Here is a 23,282-nt window from a genome sequence, read left to right on the forward strand (position 1 = left end):
TGGCAGGCTAGGTATAGTTAAACGACAACATAAGGGAATATTGTGATGGAACTCTTCAACGTTGAACGTTACTGTGGATACATTAGCTGATGTGTAGGGGTGTACACAATTAAATACACAGAAATACAAATGAGTAAAAGTGAAACTGGAGAAATCTGAGTAAGACTGGTGAATTGTATCAACGTCAATACTTTGGTGTGATATGCTATAGTTTTGCAACATGTCATCATTAGGGAAAATTGGGTAAAGCGTACAAGAAATCTTTGTATTATTTCTTAATTTATTCTGGCACACCTTTATTATTTCTTAAGTTACATGTGAATTTACAGTGATCTCAAAAACTTTAATTAAAACCATAGACATATTAAAAATATGGATTATTCCTGAGGGAGATTTCCATAAAAGCAAAGTTTGAGGTTGCTGTGAGCTAGGCTGATGCCACGGCATTCTAGCCTGGGCAACAGAGTAAGACTGTCTCAAAAACAAAAAACAAACAAACAACAAAAAAAAAAAAGCAAAGCTAAGAAATATTAAGGATTAAAAATTTTTTTCCTATATGTTTATTTAAAGCAAAATATGTCTTTTCCTCTATTAAAAAATACCTATCATTCAATTTCTTTAGTAGCTTATGTAAGAAAGCCATCTAGTTACTTCCTTTCTCGAATGGGGTTAAGGGAGATCTTAATGATAACATGGAGAGATCTTGAAGTCAGGATTTTGAAATGATTGTTTTTTTAAAATCAGCACAGTTAAAATTGTATTACTAGATCTTTCAAGGATTTACTTATTCCATTAATTTGATGTATGAATTCTGTGAGGAGTATAATAACTTACTTTTTTTTGTTTTTAACATTTTAAATTTTAAGTTGTTTGTTTATTTTTTAAAGCAACTTAACCTATTAAAAGCAAAACAGAAGGCTCTGGTGGAACAGATGGAAAAAGAAAAAATACAAAGTAACAAAGGATCATCCTATAAACTCCTGGTGGAGCAAGCAAAACTGAAGCAGGCTACTTCAAAGGTATTATCTAGACTTTAACTGCCTCAGAAAGATCACTTTTTCATTTAGTATTTTAAATTATTCGAGCAGTGAAATATCTTTAGTAACTACCAGGAAATTAAAATATATGTTATTCTGTTTATCAAGACAAAAATCAATCTACCCTGGGCTTTTTTTTTTTTTTTTTTTTTTTGTGAAGTACATTTTAACTCAAGGAAATATATGATAAAGTGGACTTCAGGTATTATTCTGGTGTATTACTTTCAAAATGGATTGAATTAAATTGAAGATAAAAGACAATGGAATGTACAGTTTTAATAATGTGGCATTGACAGTGCTGTTTATTCTTTCCATATTATAATACAAAAATATATAACATGATTGTAAATACCATTGTGTCAGCCATAAAAATAAAATTAAATAAAATTAATATGTAAAGTGAAAATTTTGGCATTCCCTTTCCTTTTAGTTTTGTTATTGGAAAATTTTGGGGGCTGAGCTTAGAAGTGAAACTTCTTTTGGATCTAGTAGTGCTAAAAGTCTCCAGTATAGATGTCTTTTTTTTTAGCCCGGGTTAGAGTGCAGTGGTGTCGTCATAGCTCATTGCAACATCAAAATCCTGGGCAAAGCCATTCTCCTGCCTCAGCCTCCTGAGTAGTTGGGCCTATAGGTGCATGCTGCCTAGCCCAACTAACTTTTCTATTTTTTGTAGAAGTGGGGTCTCGCTCTTGCTTAGGCTGGTCTCAAACTCCTGGCCTCTGGCACACCTCCTGCCTTGGCCTCCTAGAGTACTAGGATTACAGGTGTGAGCCATGGTGCCGGGCCATAGCATGTCCTTCCTAAATGAAAATGAAGTTCAAGGCTGGGCATGTTGGCTCATGCCTGTAATCCTAGTATTCTGGGAGGCCCAGGCAGGTGGATCGTTTGAGCTCAGGAGTTTGAGACCAGCCTGAGCAAGAGTGAGACTCCATCTCTCCTAAAAAATAGAAAGAAATTATATGGACAGCTAAAAACATATATATAAAAAATTAGCCGGGCATGGTGGGGCATGCCTGTAGTCCCAGCTACTTGGGAGGCTGAGGCAGAAGGATTGCTTGAGCCCAGGAGTTTGAGGTTGCTGTGAGCTAGGCTGACTCCATGGCACTCTAGCCTGGGCAACAAAGTGAGACTCTGTCTCAAAAAAAAAAAACAAAAGAAAAATGAAGTTCAAGTGTTTTGTAAATAAAACTTTTAAAAAATTTGATATGAAATTTTTTTTAATTTGGGGGAATGACATTTATATATAGCAACCAAGTTTGTGTATTCTTTCTATAAATGTGCAATTATACTTACTCTACCAGATTTGGAAATAACTTGAATTAATACTTTGTACTTAAAAATTAAGGTTTTCTGTATCTTCAACCTTCTGTGAATTATTTTAGGATGTTTTGTTAATATTTATTTAAGTTGTTAGATTTGACCTAACAACTTAAGAAATTACCTATACTACATATCTGTAGAAATTCCCTTTTTTCAAATTCTGTTATATATTCTGTATCTTAAAGCTAACTAGGAGTTAAGGTATATTGGTCAGTATAGCTTTTAATAATCTTACCTTTTGAATCTCATGTGTAATCAAAAAATTTTGTTCTTTAGAAGTTGTAAGTTTTCTGAGTGAATACATTAATAAATTCATTATATAAATTTGTACTTTAAAAGATTTATTAAGCATTGATTCAAATACTGTAAATTTTTGCACGCAGCACTTTAAGGATTTAATTAGATTACGTCGGACAGCAGAATGGTCCCGTTCTAATTTAGATACAGAAGTTACAACAACAAAAGAAAGTCCAGAGATAGAACCACTTCCATTTACTCTGGCCCATGAACGTTGTATCTCAGTTGTCCAGAAACTTGTTTTGTTTCTCCTCTCCATGGATTTTACATGTCATGCAGATCTCTTATTATTTGTTTGTAAGGTAAGTAAACTATTAGGCATTATTTATAAGTATAAATTTACAGGGTAAGAAAAAGAACTAGGACACAGTTTTTAATTGATTTTGATTAAAAGAAATAATAGTACTTTTTTGGGATTTCCTTTATGTGCAGTTAATTAGTTTTTTATTATATCTGGAAAGATTTAATTTTTTCCCCACTTATTTCAAAGAAAACCTGATTAATATTTTACTTTAGTTAAAACTTGAGAGTTTCAAATGTAGATAATGCGGTTTTGTCTATCTCCAACCTACCTTTCTTATATTATTTAAAATAGGAAATATGCAAATAAATGTCATTAAGTTAATGAAAGACTTTTAATGTAGTATATTCAGTTTGTTGAAATCATTTTTAACTATTTCAACTAGATTTTAAATCAGATTTTAATATTTGTTTCATGAAATTACATTCTTTTGCATTCCCTCTTAAGTGATTATTCTGACAGAAGAATCATACATGAGTATTGAAAACTATTATTCCAGTGCTAACATATTGATAGATTTCTGTTAGTTTTTGAAAAAACATATGTAATTGCTATTTAAGATTATGATTTTATGAAATATATTACAGGTTCTTGCACGCATTGCGAATGCCACAAGGCCAACTATTCATCTGTGTGAGATTGTGAATGAACCCCAGCTGGAAAGACTGCTATTGCTTTTGGTTGGAACTGACTTCAATAGAGGAGATATATCTTGGGGTGGTGCTTGGGCTCAGTATTCCTTAACTTGCATGCTACAGGATATTTTAGCAGGTTTGTCAGGCTTTATTTTTTATAGGGTATGTCAGAATTAGCTTGTTATTGCTCAACTAAGTAATGTTTAAAGGGAATTGTAACCCCCTAAAAGGGTAAAAGGTTTCTTTAGCCAAACATGGTAGTCTCAGGTGCTCGAGAGGCTGAGGCAGGAGGATCACTTGAGCCCAGGAAGTTTGGGCTGTAGTGCTCTATGCCAGTTGGGTGTCTGCACTAAATTCGGCATCAATATGGTGGCCTCCTGCGAGCAGGGAACCACCAGGTTTCCTAAGGAGGGGTGAACTAGCCCAGGTTGGAAACAGTGCAGGTCAGTACTCTTGTTCTAATCAGTAGTAGTGGGATTGTACCTGTGACTAGCCACGGCACTCCAGCCTGGGCAATATAGGGAGTCTTTCAAAAAATAAAAAAAAGGTCTCTTTAATGTTACATTAGTAGTAGCTCTTTAGAATTACTTTGTATTTAATTATGTTGACAGATGTGATAAATATACATCTTTAGAAAAGAGTTAGTTTGTTAAAGTGCGTGGGTATTGGAGCTAGTCTGCTTTATTATTACCAGTGGAATGCTGATTACTGGTTTTTTTTTTTTTTTTTTTTGAGACAGAGTTTCACTCTGTTGCCTGGGCTAGAGTGCCATGGCGTCAGCCTAGCTCTCAGCAACCTCAAACTCCTGGGCTCAAGCGATCCTAACTGCCTCAGCCTCCCGAGTAGCTGGGACTACAGGCCTGTGCCACCATGCCCGGCTAATTTTTTTTTAATATATGTATATTTTTAGTTGTCCAGCTAATTTCTTTCTATTTTTAGTAGAGATGGGGTCTCGTTCTTGCTCAGGCTGATCTCGAACTCCTGAGCTCAAATGATCTGCCTGCCTTGGCCTCCTAGAGTGCTAGGATTACAGATGTGAGCCACCGCGCCCGGCCCTTACTGGTTCTTTATGTAACCTTGAGGAAATCACGGTGCCTCAGTTTCTTCATGTGTAACATAGGATAATAAAAATCCGTTTCTTACAAGATTGTTTTGATAAATAAATGAGTTGTCAATGTATGTAAGATAATTATAGTAACTCTTTATACATATGCATTTTGTGTTTTCTGCTATTAGTTATTTGACTTTGGCATTTGAAGGTAATGTAGTGAGTCCTAGAATTCCTTAGGTGGTTGGGGACTCATTTGCTTTAAATTCTTTCGTAGTTGGTACAGCATGTATTTTGTCATTCTCTAAACTGGAGGAAAAAATCTGGTTTAGTATGTTTCAGAAATCTCTGTATAAATTTTTAAAGCAGTTGTGAATGTTTCCTTACGTACAGGAGAACTGTTGGCGCCAGTAGCTGCAGAAGCCATGGAGGAAGGAACAGTGGGTGATGACGTAGGTGCAACAGCTGGTGACTCTGATGACTCCCTGCAGCAGTCCTCAGTTCAGTTGCTGGAAACGATAGATGAACCTTTGACACATGATATAACAGGTACATTTTTAAATTGTGTTTTATTTAGGATGTTTTAGTTTTTTCTATCAAATAAAAACATGTTTTAAAATGTTAGAGAAGTACAAAGTTGATTTTATATTTTTCTACTAGGTATTTGGCCTTATAAACTACATGATTTATTTTCCTGATAAATACATTTTGTCTTGGTTGTCTGAATGAATGCTCATTACAACAAAGTGGTTGCATTTTATAATGTCCTGATTATTTTGACATAGTCCCATTTGCCTGTATTAAAGAAAATGCAAGATAGAAAACATTTTAAAGATATGCTGTAGTGAAGATAGCAAGGTTTATTGATTTTTGTTCTTTAGATCCAGCTTTTTTGTGGAGTTTTTTTTTTTTTTTGGTGTAGTTTTTCCTTTGTTTTTTTCCTTCCTTTTTAAAAACTATATTTGTAAATTACCGTGTATAATCCTTTGTGGTGTGGAAACTCTGTTTTGATTCCTACCTTATATATGTCAGATGCTGTGGTTATTTTCAAACATTTGTCATTCCTTAATCTTACATTGTCTCATGATCTGATCTTTTTTTTTTTTATATGATATTCTCTTTATCTGGTATAGACTTCCTTCTCTTATTTGGATAATCAATTCCTCCTTATCTAAGGTTTACATAAAGCATGCCTTCCTCCAAGAGGCTTTTTCTACCACTGCCAGCAGAGTTGGGGACTGTGCCGTCTATACTCCTCTTGTACTCTCGAATATCTCTGCTAGCATATGATGTTGGAGTTAGTTTAGTTATAGATACACCTCACCTCTGAACCTCTATTAATTAGGGGAGATTTCTTTCATTAATCTTTATGTACATATATTCAAACCCTAGTACAGGCTGGCATTTAGTAGGCTTTCTCTTACTATATGTTGAATAAGAGAATGGGAATGATGGGAAAGTAAGGTTTGTAAGTGATAGGAAGCTACTTAAAAATTTAGAGACACCTAAGAGCAAAATAATTTCTAATTCATAATAGAAAAATAAGATAAATAGAAGTCTTATAACTTAAATCCTCTTTGCTTTTCTCTTCATTACTCGATAACATTACCAATAATAATGGATGCAACATAATGAATTATATTTTGGATATATTAGAATAATATTTATTCTTGAAATGTTAATGATTATTTTTAATAACAAAGTTTATGAAACTTGATTCAATAAGAACTAATACTGTGGTCCTTTCCCTAGGAAAGCAAATATCATTGCATTCATGTTTTCATTGTATGTTAGGGAGTGATACATTTGCATACCCATTATTGCTTAATTGTTGAGTGAAAAGTTTGTGGTTTTTAAAATAAATAGGCATATGTATGTTACATACAAGCAAAATAATTTTCCCTGTAAATAAAAGCAACATATCAGCTAAATCTTATGTAGTACACTCCCAATAAAAGCAGTTTTAATTATTTGAAGGTGCACCTCCTCTCTCCTCTTTGGAAAAAGATAAAGAAATTGACCTTGAACTACTTCAAGATCTCATGGAAGTTGACATTGATCCTTTAGATATTGATTTGGAAAAGGATCCTCTTGCAGCCAAGGTTTTTAAGGTATGATACGTTAGAATATTCTTTGCAGTTTAAGTCTTTCATCTTATACTCTTGGTTTAGTAATTACTTAAAAGAGGAAAACATATGTTTATCACTAAATGCAGTCCATTATTCAGCATGTTCAAAATGCATTAAATTGCTGTAGGTACTATAGTAGTTTTAAAAAATATACCAATGGAATAATAAAGAAGACTTACACAATTTTATTAATATAGCCATTACTGCCTTATAGCAGTAAGAACTACTGTTAAGTGTGCAGAAGTATAGTTATGGGTCACCAACATTTCAGGCAGTCGTTTAAACCTCATTCACGCTGAGTTCATTACAGCTTCCCATTCTGTGTTAGCCTCCACTTTTTCTAAGGGAGATACACCCGTAGTACGTTATAAAGGTGCTGTTTTTTGGTGTATAAGAGATTTATTAAGGATGCTAGTTATCTCTGAGTTTCTAAACATGATTAGGTACTTCTAGATTTTTGGCAGAAAATGAAGAGAATCTTACTGTACCATTCTTACATATCGTTAAAGTTAGAAGTGGATTTTAGAAATTTAAAGGGTGGGGAGAATGTTTATTTTGTAATCCTATTTGGCTTTAGATAATGTAAATAATGTGACAATCAATGAAAAGACAAAAATAAATCACATTTTTTTCCCCATTCTTTTAAGCCAATAAGCAGTACATGGTATGATTATTGGGGTGCTGATTATGGCACCTACAATTACAACCCTTACATTGGAGGTCTGGGAATTCCTGTAGCAAAGCCACCAGCAAATACAGAGAAGAATGGATCACAGACAGTTAGTGTTTCAGTGTCTCAAGGTAAGTGTATGTTTGTATTTTAAGGCATCTGGTATTCTTAAAACAAGTCCCAAATTTATGTGTACTTTATACCTGGAGAAATTGAGACTGGGTATGTGTATGCCAGGAGGGTTTAGTATCACCTGTGTCACAAGTGTCATTTACACTGTTTGTCAATTTGGGAGAGCTTCCATTTATGGTCTTTGTGTTTCTGTCTCAAAATAACATCTAGCCTTTTGTAGGATGGTATTAACAGTGATTTTAATTAATTCTCCTTTGTTTTAATTTCTTATCTTTAAAAGTAAACGTTTATTTATAAATAGAATGAAACCACATTAAATATTATTTTTGTACTTTTATAGTCATGTAAAATATATCAGACATATTTAATTTTTTATAAAATATTTTTTAAACTTTAGAAACAATTATACAATTACTGAATTGTTTCAAGTACAATGCAGAGAATGTTTGTTATCCCAGAACCATTTGAAAATAAGTTGGTAATTTGATGTTATTTTTGTTTTGTTTGTTTTACAAAGTACATTCTTCTACATAAGTACATTAAGAATTATATTCTCTCAAAATTGGGAAATTAGCACTACTCTCAAAACTGAGAGCTTATTCAAATTTTAGCAGTTGTCCAAATAATCTTCTTTATGTACAAGAACCCAATGAAAAATCGTGCACTGCATTTAGTTGTTACATCTCTTTAGTCTTGTTCAGTCTGCAACAGTTCCTCAGAGTTGACTTTTATGACCTTGATGCTTTTGACGATTATAGGCCAGTTATTTTATAGAATCTCCCTCAGTTTTGTTTTGTGTGCTATTTCCTCATGATTAGATTGAGATCATGTATCTTGGCAAGAATATGACAGATATAGTGCTCATTTTATTTCCTTTCATCCTATTACTATTAAGTGACCCATGATTTTCATCTGTCCACTACTGAGTGTGTTAAGTTTAATCATTTGATTAAGGAGGAGTCTGTCAGGCTTCTCCATTGTAAAGTTACTCTTTTCCCCTTTGCAAAAAGTTTTTGGGGGTTGGGGAAGCAGAGTAGTCCTTGAAAACTGTACAAATACCTTGTTCCTCACCAAATTTCTTGTTAAAAATTTACTGATTTGTTCATTTAGTTTTGAATGGACTCATGATTTCTTTTTTTATTCAGTGGGGTATAACATTGTATTAATTTTTATTTTGGTGACATGTAAATAACATAAAATATCATTTTAACCAATTTTCGTGTATAGTTAGTTCACTGTCATTAAGTACACTAACAGTATTGTCACTACTTTTTTAATTGATGTTCAATTTGTCCCCAGTTTGACCAGTAGGATCACTGTTAATTTGATCTATGGCTTTTTGACATGTCCTTATCATTCTTCAGCCACTTCCTTGCTCTGGCAAAACATGATACCCCAGGCTCATCATTTACTTTACCTGCCCCAATCTGTGAATTAGCCACTTCTGCAAGGAGTAGAGTAGTTCAAAACCTTTTAAAGCAGAGATGTGCTTAAATCAAGATTTGGGTGCTAGGTGTACTTGTTGCTATTTTGGTGGCTGCTTCCATACCCTCCTGGTGGACTGAGAGAAAGAGTGTGCGTGCACGCACATGAGTGAGCACACATGTTTCATCTGTATTTATTTCAGTATCTATATGTATTGACTGTGATGTGTTCACATCAGTATATCTGACAGTCTAATAGGGTTCATTTTAGTTTTCTCCCTTCCATATTTATACTCTCCTTTTTTTTTTTTTTTTTTTTTTAGCAGTGAGAAACCTGGCTCTCATCCTTAATGTATTTGCTACCATTACTTCACGGATGTGATCCACCTGTTTCTGTATAACTAGTCTCTTGTTTCTAACCTCCTTTCCGCAGATCATCTCCCCCTCCTCTAGCTCTGATGCCACATGTCAGATTGTTCTTCTGTATGGACACACTTCTCATCAACCTCTCTTGGGTTCAGATGTTGATATTTTATTGTAGAAAGGAGGACATGAGTAATAATTGTCAAATATGCCTTTTTTCTTTCAATTGTTTTTTGTAGCCCTAGATGCTTGTCTAGAAGTTGGACTTGAACAGCAAGCAGAACTTATGTTGAAAATGATGTCTACCCTGGAAGCAGATTCCATTTTACAGGCATTAACAAATACCTCTCCTATGTGTAAGTAAAATTACTGTCTTTAGAGTATTGTAGTGAGTGATTTCTCAACTGATTGTTTTCAGGTACATTGAACAAGGACAGATTTTAAAGTTCTGTGTCTGGTGTGAGTCTGAGAGGACTTAGTATATAGCACTTCTCCACCTTTAAGTAGCAAGTTAAGAAGAACTAAGACAAAGGATTAACAAATGGGGGGAGGAGTGTGCAAAATACCTCCATGTAGTGCTCTCAGTTCACTCCAAAAGCCTGAATCTTGTTTTTGTTATTGTGTATTTGTTGTTGTGTTATTTTGAGGTCAATGAAATTACTAGGAAAGCCTGCATAGCTGCTTGTGAATTCATGGTTCTATATCCAAATTTATGATGAAGTGGATTTTTTTAAGTAACATCTTTATCATCCTTAAAGACTAGGAGGGAAGACATAGGTTCGGATGGCAGCCAATTGGGTCTGCTACCTGAATCCCAGAATTGAGAGGATTTATTACCTAATTATCTACAGAAAAGGAAGGCAGACTTTTTAGTAAATAGCTAATAGTAAATATTTTAGGCTTTGCTTGCCGTATAGTATGTGTTGAAACTATTCAACTCTGATTTGGTGGCAGGAATGCAGTCATAGACAATATATAAATGACTGGGCATGGCTGTGTTACAGAAATAGGTGGACTTCCAGATTTGACCGTCAGGTCATGGCTTGCTAACCTCGATGTACAATGCTAGACTTGTGTAGATCTCCTCATGTCACGGGTATACAGTTCGGATAGCACCCTATTTCTGAAGGGCAGATTGAGTATCTGTGTGAGGAGAGAGGGTGATAGTTTTATTTTTCTTAGAAATTTGGGTTTTTAGATCTTCCTTTTGTTATGTGGAATTCTCTCGGTTTGCAATTTTCATTTATTTCTTGCCTTTGACTATAGAAAAAGGAAAAAGAAAAACTGAAGGGATGATCCAGTGTTCTGTCATCTTAATATTGGCACACTAATATTTTATCTTATCTCCCAGGTAATAGAGGAATCCCTTATGTAGGGTCCAGCCTCTGCGTGATTACAGATAACTTAAACGTTGCCTAAAGTAGCCTTTTTCTTTGTTAGACATTTCTTGTTTCAAGCAGTTAATTAGAAAATCTTTTTGAAATTGGTATGCCCTTTTCTTAATAGTCTTTTGATTTTGTTGCTCACAACTGTGTCCCTTTTTAGTATGTTCTAAGTATATGAAAAACTTTAGTATGACTACATTTCTCTGCTCCCCATGTATATATTTTCATTTAATTAGTTTGGTGTGTAGCCTAGGCATCAGAACTTTTGAAAGCTTCTCAGGTGATTCCAATGTACAGTCAAGATTAAGAATCAAAGAACTAGAATCTAGATTACTCTAAACCTGCTTTCTTAGTAATTAAGATGCTTCTTTCTTTTCCTTTATTTTTCCTTCTTTATTAATTCTTTAGAAAAATACAATTAGAAATTCCTAGAGAACAGATTCTTTGCTTTTGTTGGATGAGTTCTGAAAAGTTTGGAGCTGCTCTCTATGGTGATTGTCTTTTTAACTTTCAAAAAGTATTATAAAAACAATTTTTTTCAAATAATATAGCTTCAAACCATTCTAAAGAATGCAACTTCAAGTTTGTTTTTTTTTTTTACAAAAGATTTTCTGCCAGTTACCACATCTCCTTATACTTAAAATCTTACTTGTGTTTAATTTTCAGTATCGCAGTCTCCCACTGGAACAGATGATTCACTCCTAGGGGGTTTACAAGCTGCAAACCAAACCAACCAGCTTATCATACAGTTATCATCTGTCCCAATGTTAAATGTTTGTTTCAACAAACTTTTTTCCATGCTTCAAGTCCATCATGTTCAGGTATGACTGCAGGAGAAAGGGTGTATTTTTACATATTGTTGCTAGCTTAGTAAAAAGTGAAAACTAACTGGGAGGCTCATTCTCAACCTGATAGGTTTCTTTTATACTCAGGTGGAAAAATATTAGAAGTACTTTGATTATCAAAGTAATCATAGTTTCCCCAGTGCTATAATTTCTATGATTTAAAGCTTTAGCCTTTAGTACTTCAGTTCCTACTATCATACCTAAATCTGTGATTAAAGACTTGAATCACCTGTTTTGATTTAGAAAAACATTTTTATGGGGCAAATTATAAATTTTAATTTAGTTAAATTTTGTTTCATCAAGAATTTTAAGGTAGCTTTGCTTGGCAACTGAATTGAGGTAACTCAGTGTTTAATAGAAATTCTTTCCTCATGACAAGGATTTAAACATAAGATTTTTGATTAAATGGTGTTTCATAATAGGCTTATTTTTTTTTACTGTCAATTTTCATTCTTTTTCAGTTGGAGTCACTTCTCCAATTGTGGCTCACATTGAGCCTGAATTCTAGTTCATCTGGAAGCAAAGAAAATGGAGCAGACATATTTTTATATAATGCTAATAGAATACCTGTCATTTCATTAAATCAAGGTAAGATTTATTAGAAGGAAAATCATTATAATATAGTATAAATAACAAGCTTAAAAGGTAATGATTAGATTAAATATACCTAATTTTTGCCATTAGGGTTAAAATGTTTCAGTGGGAAAAAATCCTGTTTTTAACGCACTGACGTTACTATGTAGCAGAAAAGAGAACAGAAAACTCTTTGTTCTCTGGTCTTTATTATTTGATGCCTGTGTGCAACTAAAATTCACAGTGTTTTGTTAATGTTTACATCATATTTTCTTAAAGTTTTGTCTTATTTGTAGTCTGCTCTGTTGCAACAGGTGTTTGGTGTTTTATGTTTTTTTTTTTTTTTTTTAAAGATGAATTAGCCCCTGTGTGAATTGGTCAGCTGGAGAAGTTATTTTAGTTTTTTTTTTTTTTTTTTTTTTCCTCCTTGGCAAATACAAGATCATAGGAATGGTGGGAGTAAAATATCCTTCAATAAGAAAAGAGCTAACCTTCAGTGCTGGAGAGGAAGCTATTTTAGTTATATTTTAAGAAAAGTAAAAATGAGCATCTATTCCTGGTGCTTTCTCCCTAAAAGTGCTGCATCCCATATCCTTTTCAGTTCTTAAATGATCTGTCTTCCAACCTTAGTGACAGCTGCACTGGCTCATGATTCCACTTGTATCTGCATTGTCCTTGTACCAGCCACCCCCTGCTTTAATCAACAGATTTTCATCTTTTCCACTGAATTATATATAGTTATTGCTATTATAAAATTTTCTCTTCTCAATTTTATTATGCAAAATATTAAATATATTTTTAAAAGAATAAAAAATATTCCTTGCTATAAATCTGGACAGTATTCTACTTTTCAGTTGTGTCAAATACTATAATTTTTTTTGTTTATTTGAAATAGAATCCATTTAAGATCCACACTTGATTTAATTATGTTTCGTAAGACCCTCTTAATCTGTATAATTTCCCTCCATGTCTTTTTTTTTTTTTTCTTTTTCTTTTTAATTCCCTTTGTAAAGTCCATTTGTAGAAGATATTTGGTTGGTTGTTTTCCAGGGTTCCCAAGGTTCAGATATTTGGTGTTTGTATCTACATGTTATCCTCTGAATTTCCTGTAAATTGATGGTTAGACCCAGAGCTTAATCTGATCCAGGTTTTTAAATTCATTTGTTTAGTTTTTTTAAAGGCAATTTCACGGGTTGTCTCTTTATTTCATGATATTAGCAGACACTGATGCTCAGTGCCTAGACATATTAACAAGTCATTAGAGGTTTCCAAATGATCATAATCTAATTTCATTCCTGTTTCATTTCTTAGCTGAAATATTTCCATAAAGAGAAACTTGCTTTTAAAATGCTATGTAGTCAACCCTGTGGTACACTTTGTGTAAGAAATGCAGAAAAAAGTGCTGGAACTTTTTAATATTTTAAAATTAGTTTTTAAAATGAATTGGTTCGCAAGCAATCTACACTCATGACCAGTTTAGTTTCTTTAATATGTATTTGTGTAAGTTCTTGGATTTAAAAATGTTTTTTATGGTTCTTTTACAATTATTATACTTGATACTGAAATTGTGCTATTTGTGGCCAGTAAGATGTTCCTTTTTCTGTTATTTTTGGTTTTTAAAATGCATGATTATGTTTTTGTTAACTTTTGATATGAGGTATGGCAGATGTTCCAAACTCTTTTTATTTCTTGCCCTAGATCTGGAATCAACCATTTCTAAAGGGCACAGTCTAGGCTCTATGCTATGCACTATACACTGAACTATGTGCATTTTGAATAACTTTGGCTTCTCCAGCTGCCCTGTGTGCTTCCTATCTGGGCCTTCCAAATTACATAGTTACTGTGTGAACTTGTGCTTTTGTTGTTAAATTTCATTGATTTCAATCTATTTAATCCCAACTTTTCCAGTATACCTTATTTTCAGCTTTTGGTTTTGTAGAATGTGAGGATTTTTAGTAACACAAATGATGTTGAAGTAGAAATGCCTGTAGTTTGGAAACGACAACAAATTGTAATGATATCATTTTATGTGTAGTCGGCTGAAGTTTAAGCCTTGTCATAAAATGTTACTGACTTTTAATGCTTTAGTTGTGTTCAATGGGGAGTTCTTTTTATTGTTATGTTTTGGGGATACTGATTAATGGGCTGGTTTATACAAGTGATGTCTTATTTTTGAATTCATTCTTTTGTTTTTTAGTTCTTTACCAAACATTTATTTTCTCTGAGTAAAAACTTTTTGTCTTTCTCTTTCCTATATAGCATCAATAACCAGCTTTCTCACAGTGTTAGCTTGGTATCCCAATACTTTGCTCCGGACCTGGTGCCTTGTGCTTCATAGCCTAACACTCATGACAAACATGCAGCTTAATTGTAAGTTCAGTAATTTAGTTATGTAAATCTTTGGCATACACTTGAGTATTCTTGTTATCAGATTCGTAACATAGGTTTTTCAAAGAAGTGATATAGTTGTGAAAATGATTGAATCCCTTATTTAAATGTCACTTCTGAATTTGTTCTTATATATGTTATCCGTTGTACTTGTTTACTTTGGTAATGTAAATATTCTGAAATATCTCTCATCAGAAGTTCAAATCATATTTTTATCTTTTTAAAACTTACTGGTTATTAAAAGAAAATTGATTGCTTTTAGAGAACAAAGTGAAATTTTCACTTGTAGTCTTAAGTTTTTATGTTGGTTATTCTTTAAAGGTACCTTTGCACTTAAAAATGATTTATTCATTATAATATAAACACGTATGACTAGATTCCTGGGTTTTGTTTATAATTTAAATCATTGCTTAGCATCAAAATGGTATTCCATTTTCTTATTTGGAATATATTTTCCAAAAATGGAATCAAAACATCACTATCTGGTACTCATGATATATTTAACAGAGAGTGGTTTTTTTAATTCAGCTCAAAACTGGTATGTTACCTGTATATTAGTTGACAGATAACCTGTATAAACTGCCATGCAAAAAGGAATAGTTTTTGCCTCATTTTATTGTTAAATACTAGGTTGAAATTTACCTGAAAAGTATCTTGCTGTTTCTAGAAGGGAGAGATAGTTACTAAGAATAGGTTCACCAAATAAGATGGTAAGGATCTAAGTTTTGTCCCACTTGACTGTGTACTGAATAAGAAGCCCATTAAACAGAACATATTTTCACAATCAGAAGTGAGAAAGGAGGAGATATGTGGTAGATGAAAATAAAGTGAAGTATAGCTTAGTCAATATAGTAGATATTGAACCTGTTTTAATAAACTATAAATATTGGAAATGTGTTTTACTTGGAACTACAAGATGTTTTACAATATTACATTTCCATTGTCTCATGGTCCCTTTATTAAGAGCTTTTTAAAAAAATGTTTTGTAGCTGGTTCCAGCAGTGCCATTGGAACTCAGGAGAGTACTGCTCATTTGTTGGTTTCGGATCCAAACCTTATTCATGTGTTAGTGAAATTTCTTTCTGGCACCAGTCCACATGGAACAAATCAACACAGTCCACAGGTAATATGACTTTTTATTTTTATTTTTTTATTTCAGCATATTATGGGGGTACAAAAGTTTAGGTCACGTATATTGCTCTTGCCCCCAATAATATGACTTTTAAACTGGGATATGCCCAGACTATCCAATGGACAATATTTGTAAAGTAAAACTATGTAAATTTTTTGCTAAAGTATTAATAGCCTTTTGTGTATCAAGGTAATAAAATATTTTGCATTGTTAGTAATAGCTATGCTGACACTGAATAATACCAGTAAGCTGTCTTAGAACAATACTAGGTTTTGTCAGTATATTGACATTAATTTTGGATAATTTAAGAAATATTTTGAATAAATACTTATTGCAAAGTCAGGGAAGTGTTTCAAAAATTTTGGAATTGAAAAAATTTAATAATGTATCATTTTGATGCCCTCTACTATTGAGATTGACAATTTACCTTACATAATCCTTTTATGAGATCAATTTTATTTAACAAATTATTACTCAGGACTTGAAAGCATTTTTCATCTCACTATAGTTTTTTTTTTTATCAGTTTAATTTCTTGCTACATTGTAGTGCTTCTATGTAAATATTTTTACTTCATTGTATTTCTTTTCATATAAATATATTTAGTATTTATAACATCCTTTTAACAGAGGTTATTCAAGATTATCTTGCAAATTTATCATTTTAGAATTCTTATCTAGAGTTTCCATTAGATATGTTTTAAGGTAGTTGTTTACTCCTAAAGAGTTTCCTTCTGTTTCATTTATTCAGTATTTAAGAGGCTTCTATGTGCTAGTTTAAGTACAGTTTTAGGTACTAGACATCCAGTATTTACCAAGACTGAGTCTCTGCCTTCATAGAGCTTACATTCTGATAGATGTATTTAGTCAATACTCTGATATTGAATATACCCTAATTTTGTAGTTCATAATAAAATAAGTGAGAAAAGGAAAAAAGGGAGGGAGAAGAAACTACTTGTAGTTAGATTGGGACAGGGTTTTGGTGGGGTCAGAGATGTGTTATCAAGTGGTTACTGTACTTATATTGAGTTTGAAACAAGAGGAATCCTGGGATCACGAATTCCAATTACATCATTTTATGTGTGAGAAAACTTGCATCAGCTACATTGTCCATAATTGTGCAACTAGTTAATGATAAAGCTAGGTGTCAGGAAGCAAGGCATTATGTAAAAATAATATATTTTCCTCCTTTTTTTTAAGGCAGGAGGAAATAACTTTGAAAGACTTTTAAAAAGTTATTGAGGAATCAAGCTTTCCTACTGAAATCTTGGTTTTATATAGGAAGTTCAGTTAAGAGTGCTGGGATTTATGTGCTCAGTAGTAGAAATTAACTTTACTTAACTCCAATATAATTGGGGGTTTATATTGTGTTTTTTCCCCAATAATCTTCCATGGTTTTGTGACTTGTCCTTCATAACAAATTAGGATCACATAAAATGATATATGGAAGTGTTAACAATACATTCCAAAACATACCTCAGGTTACTTAGTGTAGTGTTCATTACCATTTCTTTTATTGTTGAGATAGAAGGTTTTTGTGTCTTGATATTGTTTGTTTATAGCTTTTAGTTTTGTTTTTCACTAACTTTAGTACTTTTTCTGCTAGTTGTTAGAAGCATGGCCTCTTACAGATGACTTTACCTCTCTACACCTGAGTTCTTTTGTTTTGAAATGGGATAATTAATACGATTATTTGTGAAAATCAATTCAGAAGTTTTTTGTAAACTCTTGACATTATACTTGATACTTTGTAAATGAATGATCATGTAAATGCTATCACGTAACAGTTTTCAGTGGATATACATTTCTCTTCAGGTTGGTCCAACAGCTACACAAGCTATGCAAGAGTTTCTTACACGATTACAAGTGCATCTTTCTTCAACATGTCCTCAGATATTCAGTGAATTTTTGCTCAAGCTGATTCACATACTTTCAACTGAAAGGTAAATTTTGATGTACTCATATGTTCCTGATATAGAAGTAACATGTAAGCTTCCAAATATACTTTTCCTTAACACGTTGCTTGGGGATTTATCTAGGAACAGATAAGCAGGAGGACAGTAGGGATTAAAGCGGAAGGATTTATTGATGTGTTTACTGATTATTTTCATTTGTTTATGGTTCTCTCAGTTCCCTCAACTCCCTTTAATATGAAAGGAATACAGTGTCAAAACTTGGCTTGCTTTTTAATGATTTCATGGAGTAGTTATTATAAACTTAATAGGTGAAGTTGATTTTGGAGCTGTTAAATTATTGTGGAAAAAACCTGAAAAATATAGCTTAGAAAAGGAAATTATGTACTAATCTCATATAGAAATCTTAAATAAATTTGTTAGTCAAATCAGGCAGTATATTAAAGGAATAAATTGTGACCATGATGGATTGATTCTTATAATGCATTAGTGCTTCAGTATCGTCAATATTATAGTCATTTTTATCTTCTGTAAGACATTTTATACAATCCACCATACTGATGAAAACATTTAATGGAATATAAACAGTCTTATTTAAAGTAACAACTAAAAAACTACATGATAGATTACATGATGAACAAAACATATGTCATGTTTTGAGTATTTAAAAAATTCCCAGTAATATCAGAAATAAGTCAAAGGTGCTATTGCTACCTTTATCATGTAATTTCATTGTGGAAATGCCAATGCATTTGAAATTATTTCAAAAATACATATTCAAAAATGAGTAAAATCATTTTTATATTATATAACTTTTAAAAAATTAACTTACTAGAAATCAAAGGACAATGTGTAGTTTATAAAATGTAACGTAAGATAGGTGTGCTGTTGTGTACCTGTAGTCCCAGGTAACTGGGGGCCTGAGGCAAAAGGATCCCTTGAGCCCAGGAGTTCAAAGTACTGAGACATGGTCATGCCTGTGAATAGACACTACACTCCAGCTTGGGCAACAAAGTGAGACCCTGTCTCTTTGAAAAAAAAAAATTTAACATAAAAATTTATAATATGTATATAATATTTAAAAAAATGGTAGTAAAATGCCCAACACCTAATGGTTTCTTCCTCCTCTATAACTATTTTAAAACACTAGTGTGGTTGTGGTTTAATTTATTTACAGTATATGAGAATATACACAGAAATAAGAGAAGTGTCAAGAAGGAATAGATTCATGATATCAGGGACATTCTGTTATGGTTTTTATACAAATACATTTGGAAAAAATCGATATTAAAATAAACACTATTTATCCATACTTCATTAGGGAGGATTTTGTGAGATTTTGAATGACATAAATAAAACCAGCTAACAAGTAAATATCAGTCACCATTTATATCATTTTTCTTTTAACTAGACTTTTTTATTTTAACTGTAAACATATTTATTAGGTGTAGGCTTTAACATAGTCCTGTCCATGAAGAATTATCCAATAGTAAGGTTTTCATATGAAACTTCAATACATTTACTGTAACATTTTCTGAAGGAATATTAGTCTTATTTTTAGTTTAGTTACATCCAATCTTTTAAAATGGAGATATTTTTAAGAAAGTGTCTGGCATCCTGTTAAAGAACCAGCAGCTCTTCAGTTAGATTAATGATATTATTATTATTTTTTTTGTTTTTGTTTTGAGACAGAGTCTCACTTTGTTGCCCGGGCTAGAGTGAGTGCCGTGGCGTCAGCCTAGCTCACAGCAACCTCAAACTCCTGGGCTTAAGCGATCCTGCTGCCTCAGCCTCCCGAGTAGCTGGGACTACAGGCATGCACTACCATGCCCGGCTAATTTTTTGCTATATATATTTTAGTTGTCCATATAATTTCTTTCTATTTTTAGTAGAGACGGGGTCTCACTCAGGCTGGTCTCGAACTCCTGACCTCGAGCGATCCACCCGCCTCGGCCTCCCAGAGTGCTAGGATTACAGGCGTGAGCCACCGTGCCCGGCCATAGATTAATGATATCATTATATGCACTGAAATGAAATACCCACTCTTAATATAAAGAAGGCATTCCGTTTTATCAGTTGAATGTTTTGCAGATATTATCATTTTCTCAATAGTATCTTTCAAAAAGCAGAAATTTAAAAATTGGAGATGAAATCTAAATTGTCAGTTTTTTCTTTTGTGTATAATTATTTTTGCTTCATAAAGAAATCTTTTCTTCACCCAAGGCCACACAGATTATCCCTTCTGTTTTCTTGTAGAAATTTGACAATTTTGTGTTTTACATTCAGGTTTGTTATTTTTTGCTTTTGGGTTGTAATTTTGTGTGCATTTATTTGTTTGTTTGTTTTTTTGGCTTATGGGTTTTCAGTTGGTCCTATATCATTTTGTGAAAATACTATCCTTTTTTCATTGAATTCCCTTTGTAATTTTTTCAAATATCAATCAACCATATTTGTTTTGGTCTGTTTGTGTGCTCTTATTATATAGAATTGATGTTTGTATCTGTTCTTTATCCAGCACCACACTGTCTTGGTGCCCTTAATGTACTTCTTGAAATCTAGTAGTGTAGGTTCTTCATCTTTGTTTTTTATTTTCGGAATGGTTTTGACTATTTTAATTCCTTTGCTTAGCCATATAAATTTTAGAATCAGCTTATAGATTTCCTCCCAAAATAATTCCTGCTGGATTTTGATCAAGATTGTGTCAATCCATAGATCAATTTGGTCAGAGTTACAGCTTATACAGGATTTTCTTTCTATACAGCCATGTTGCCAGAGAATAAAGACTATTTCTTTTCTTCCTTTCCAATGCATATTTCTAAATTTATTTTCTTTCTAATCTTCTGAAACATTCAATCTTTCACAATTAGATATGTTATTAGCTATAGATTCTTTTTTAGATTCCTGATAATAAGTTGAGGAGGTTCCAATTTGTTCCTAACTTACAAAGACTTGAAAAAAAAAATCGTGAATGTCTCTTAGATTTTTGTCAAATGTTTCCCTGCATCTATTGAAATGATCATATGTTGTTTCTTTTTTGGTCTGTTCATATTGTGAATTACATTGATTTAAAAAAATTTTTTTTTTTTTTGTAGAGATGGGGTTTCACTATGTTGCCCAGGCTGGCCTCAAACTCCTGAGCTCAAGCATTCTTTCTGTCTCAGGCCCTTAGTTATTGGGAGTATACGTGCATACCACCATGCCCTGTTTGATTTTTTTTCTTAAGTGTTGATAAGTGTGTGATCCCAGGATAGTTACACTTGGTCATTATGTATTAATCCCTTTCATATCTTGCTGAATTTTTTTTTTTTATATCTCAGTTGTATTTTTGTAACACCCCAGTTTATTATGAAAACAAAAGTACATAGAAATTACCTATATTTGCCTGTAAATTTATTAAATGCTGATGAACGAAGACTTATTAACATACCAATATTTAAGCACGCCAACATCACAGAACTTTGGAAGTATTGAAAGTGCTAAAGATTGATTCCACAGATCTTTCTTTTTCCTATCATTTAAATATACTTGCTGAATTTAATTAGTTAATATTTTGTTGATGATTTTCAAATCTGTGTTTGCAAGGCATATTTGCATTTTTCCTATAATGTCTCTGGCTTTTGTATCTAGGTAATGCTAGCCTCATAAAATGAGTATATTTGTTTTATTCTCTGGAAGAGGTTGTTTAAAATTTGTATTATCACTTATTCAAATATTTGGTATTATAGTATAGGCCATTGAAGTATCCTGGGCCTAGAGTTTTCTTTGCATGTTTTTTTTATTTGCTTTTTTGAGACAATGTCTCGCTCTGTTGCCTGGGCTAGAGTGTAGTGGCATCATCCTAGCTCACTGCAACCTCAAACTCCTGGGCAGAAGTGATCATTCTGCCTCAGCCTCCCCAGCAGCTGGGACTTAGAGGCATGTGCCACAAAGCCCAGCTAATTTTTCTGTTTTTTGTAGAGATGGCGTTTTGCCATGTTGCCCAGGCTGGTCTAGAACTCCTGGTCTTAAATGATCCACCCACCTTGGCCTCACAAAGTGCTAGGATTACAGGTGTGGGGCACCACACCTGGCTTGTGCACAAAAAATATTTAAGGTATTTTACAGATGCAGGATTATTCAGGTTTTTCTTTTTTCTTGGGTGAGCCTTGGTAGGTTATATATTGAAGGAAGTTGGTTATTTCATGTGCGTTGTTGGATTTATTATTTGTAATATTTTCTTATTGTCATTTTAGTTTTTTATGGTATCAATATAGTGAGATTGCTTCTTCTATTTCTGATATTGGTAATTTTTCTCTTTTGTTGGTCTTTCTGACTGGAAGTTTATCAGTATTGGCATTTTCAAAAAACCAGCTTATAGTTTCATTGCTTTAAAAAAATTTTTTTATTTCCAGTTTCATTGCTTTCTGCTCTATTTCCTTCATTTCACTTTCTTTGGATTTAATTTGATCATATTTTCTAGCTTAGGTCATTGATTTTTAGACTTTTCTTTATTTTCTAGCATAAGAATTTGACAATATCTGTAGAATTGGTCTCTTTAGACTACTAACATTTAATGTGATTATTGATATGATGGATTAAAATTGACATTTTGCCAGTTTTCTATTTATTTTATCTGTTTGTTACTTTTAAAAAATCTCTTTTGGGGGCTGACTTTTTAATTAAATTTTTGATAATGTTATTTCCACTATTGACTTATTATTTGTAACTAAAATTTTTAAAATAGTGGTTGCCCTAGCTTTATAATATACATCTTCATTTCATCATAATCTATTTTCTTTTTTCTTTTTTTCTTTTTTTTTTGAGACAGAGTCTCACTCTGTTGCCCGGGCTAGAGTGAGTGCCGTGGCATCAGCCTAGCTCACAGCAACCTCAAACTCCTGGGCTTAAGCGATCCTCCTGTCTCAGCCTCCTGAGTAGCTGGGACTACAGGCATGCCCCACCATACCGTGCTTATTTTTTCTCTATATATTTTTAGTTGTCCAGATAATTTATTTCTGTTTTTTTTAGTAGAGACGGGGTCTCACTCAGGTTGGTCTCTAACTCCTGACCTCGAGCCATCCGCCCTCCTCGGCTTCCCAGAGTGCTAGGATTACAGGCGTGAGACACCGCGCCCGGCCCTATTTTCAAATAATATTATTCCACTTATGTATAATGTGAGAACTTAAGACAGGGTAGTTCCAATTTCTTTCTCCCATCTTCTGTGACATAGTTGCTGTTATATTTTCATATTTTGTAAACATATAATGCATTGCAACCATTTTTTACTTTAGATAGTCAGATTTCTATTAGACAATGGAAGAAAATAGTATTATACTTGGAAATAGTCCTGCCGCTTCTGGTTGGATCGCTCGAGGTCAGGAGTTCGAGACCAGCCTGAGCGAGACCCCGTCTCTACTAAAAATAGAAATAAAAACTATCTGGACAACTAAAAATATATATAGAAAAAAATTAGCCGGGCATGGTGGCACATGCCTGTAGTCCCAGCTACTCGGGAGGCTGAGGCAGTAGGATCGCTTAAGCCCAGGAGTTTGAGGTTGCTGTGAGTGAGGCTGATGCCACGGCACTCACTCTAGCCCGGGCAACAAAGTGACACTCTGTCTCAAAAAAAAAAAAAAAAGAAGTTGAGCTAGGTTCAAGTTTTGTTGTTGCTGTGGTTACCTTTGGTATGACATTGACTTCAATTTTTACCCAGT

The 23,282-nt window shown here is 33.1% G+C and overlaps 1 protein-coding gene across 4 annotated transcripts in view; it reads left to right on the top strand.

Moving 5' to 3' along the window:
• BIRC6 (baculoviral IAP repeat containing 6) overlaps window positions 1-23,282 on the top strand; it is a 207,505-nt gene that overhangs the window by 89,396 nt on the left and 94,827 nt on the right. For all 4 annotated transcript variants that reach the window (XR_006734659.1, XM_045549348.1, XM_045549350.1 and 1 more), the window contains 12 exons: window positions 888-1,019; window positions 2,741-2,956; window positions 3,543-3,726; window positions 5,032-5,187; window positions 6,616-6,749; window positions 7,415-7,568; window positions 9,596-9,712; window positions 11,408-11,562; window positions 12,048-12,174; window positions 14,419-14,529; window positions 15,537-15,670; window positions 17,492-17,619. Coding sequence is in view for 3 of the 4 variants with exons in the window: in XM_045549348.1 (XP_045405304.1) it covers window positions 888-1,019; window positions 2,741-2,956; window positions 3,543-3,726; window positions 5,032-5,187; window positions 6,616-6,749; window positions 7,415-7,568; window positions 9,596-9,712; window positions 11,408-11,562; window positions 12,048-12,174; window positions 14,419-14,529; window positions 15,537-15,670; window positions 17,492-17,619 (1,748 nt within the window). In the remaining variant the exon portion in view is untranslated. The remainder of the gene's footprint in view (window positions 1-887; window positions 1,020-2,740; window positions 2,957-3,542; window positions 3,727-5,031; window positions 5,188-6,615; window positions 6,750-7,414; window positions 7,569-9,595; window positions 9,713-11,407; window positions 11,563-12,047; window positions 12,175-14,418; window positions 14,530-15,536; window positions 15,671-17,491; window positions 17,620-23,282) is intronic.

Source organism: Lemur catta, chromosome 4, assembly GCF_020740605.2.
Source record: "Lemur catta isolate mLemCat1 chromosome 4, mLemCat1.pri, whole genome shotgun sequence".
NCBI classification, from domain to species: Eukaryota; Metazoa; Chordata; class Mammalia; order Primates; family Lemuridae; genus Lemur; species Lemur catta.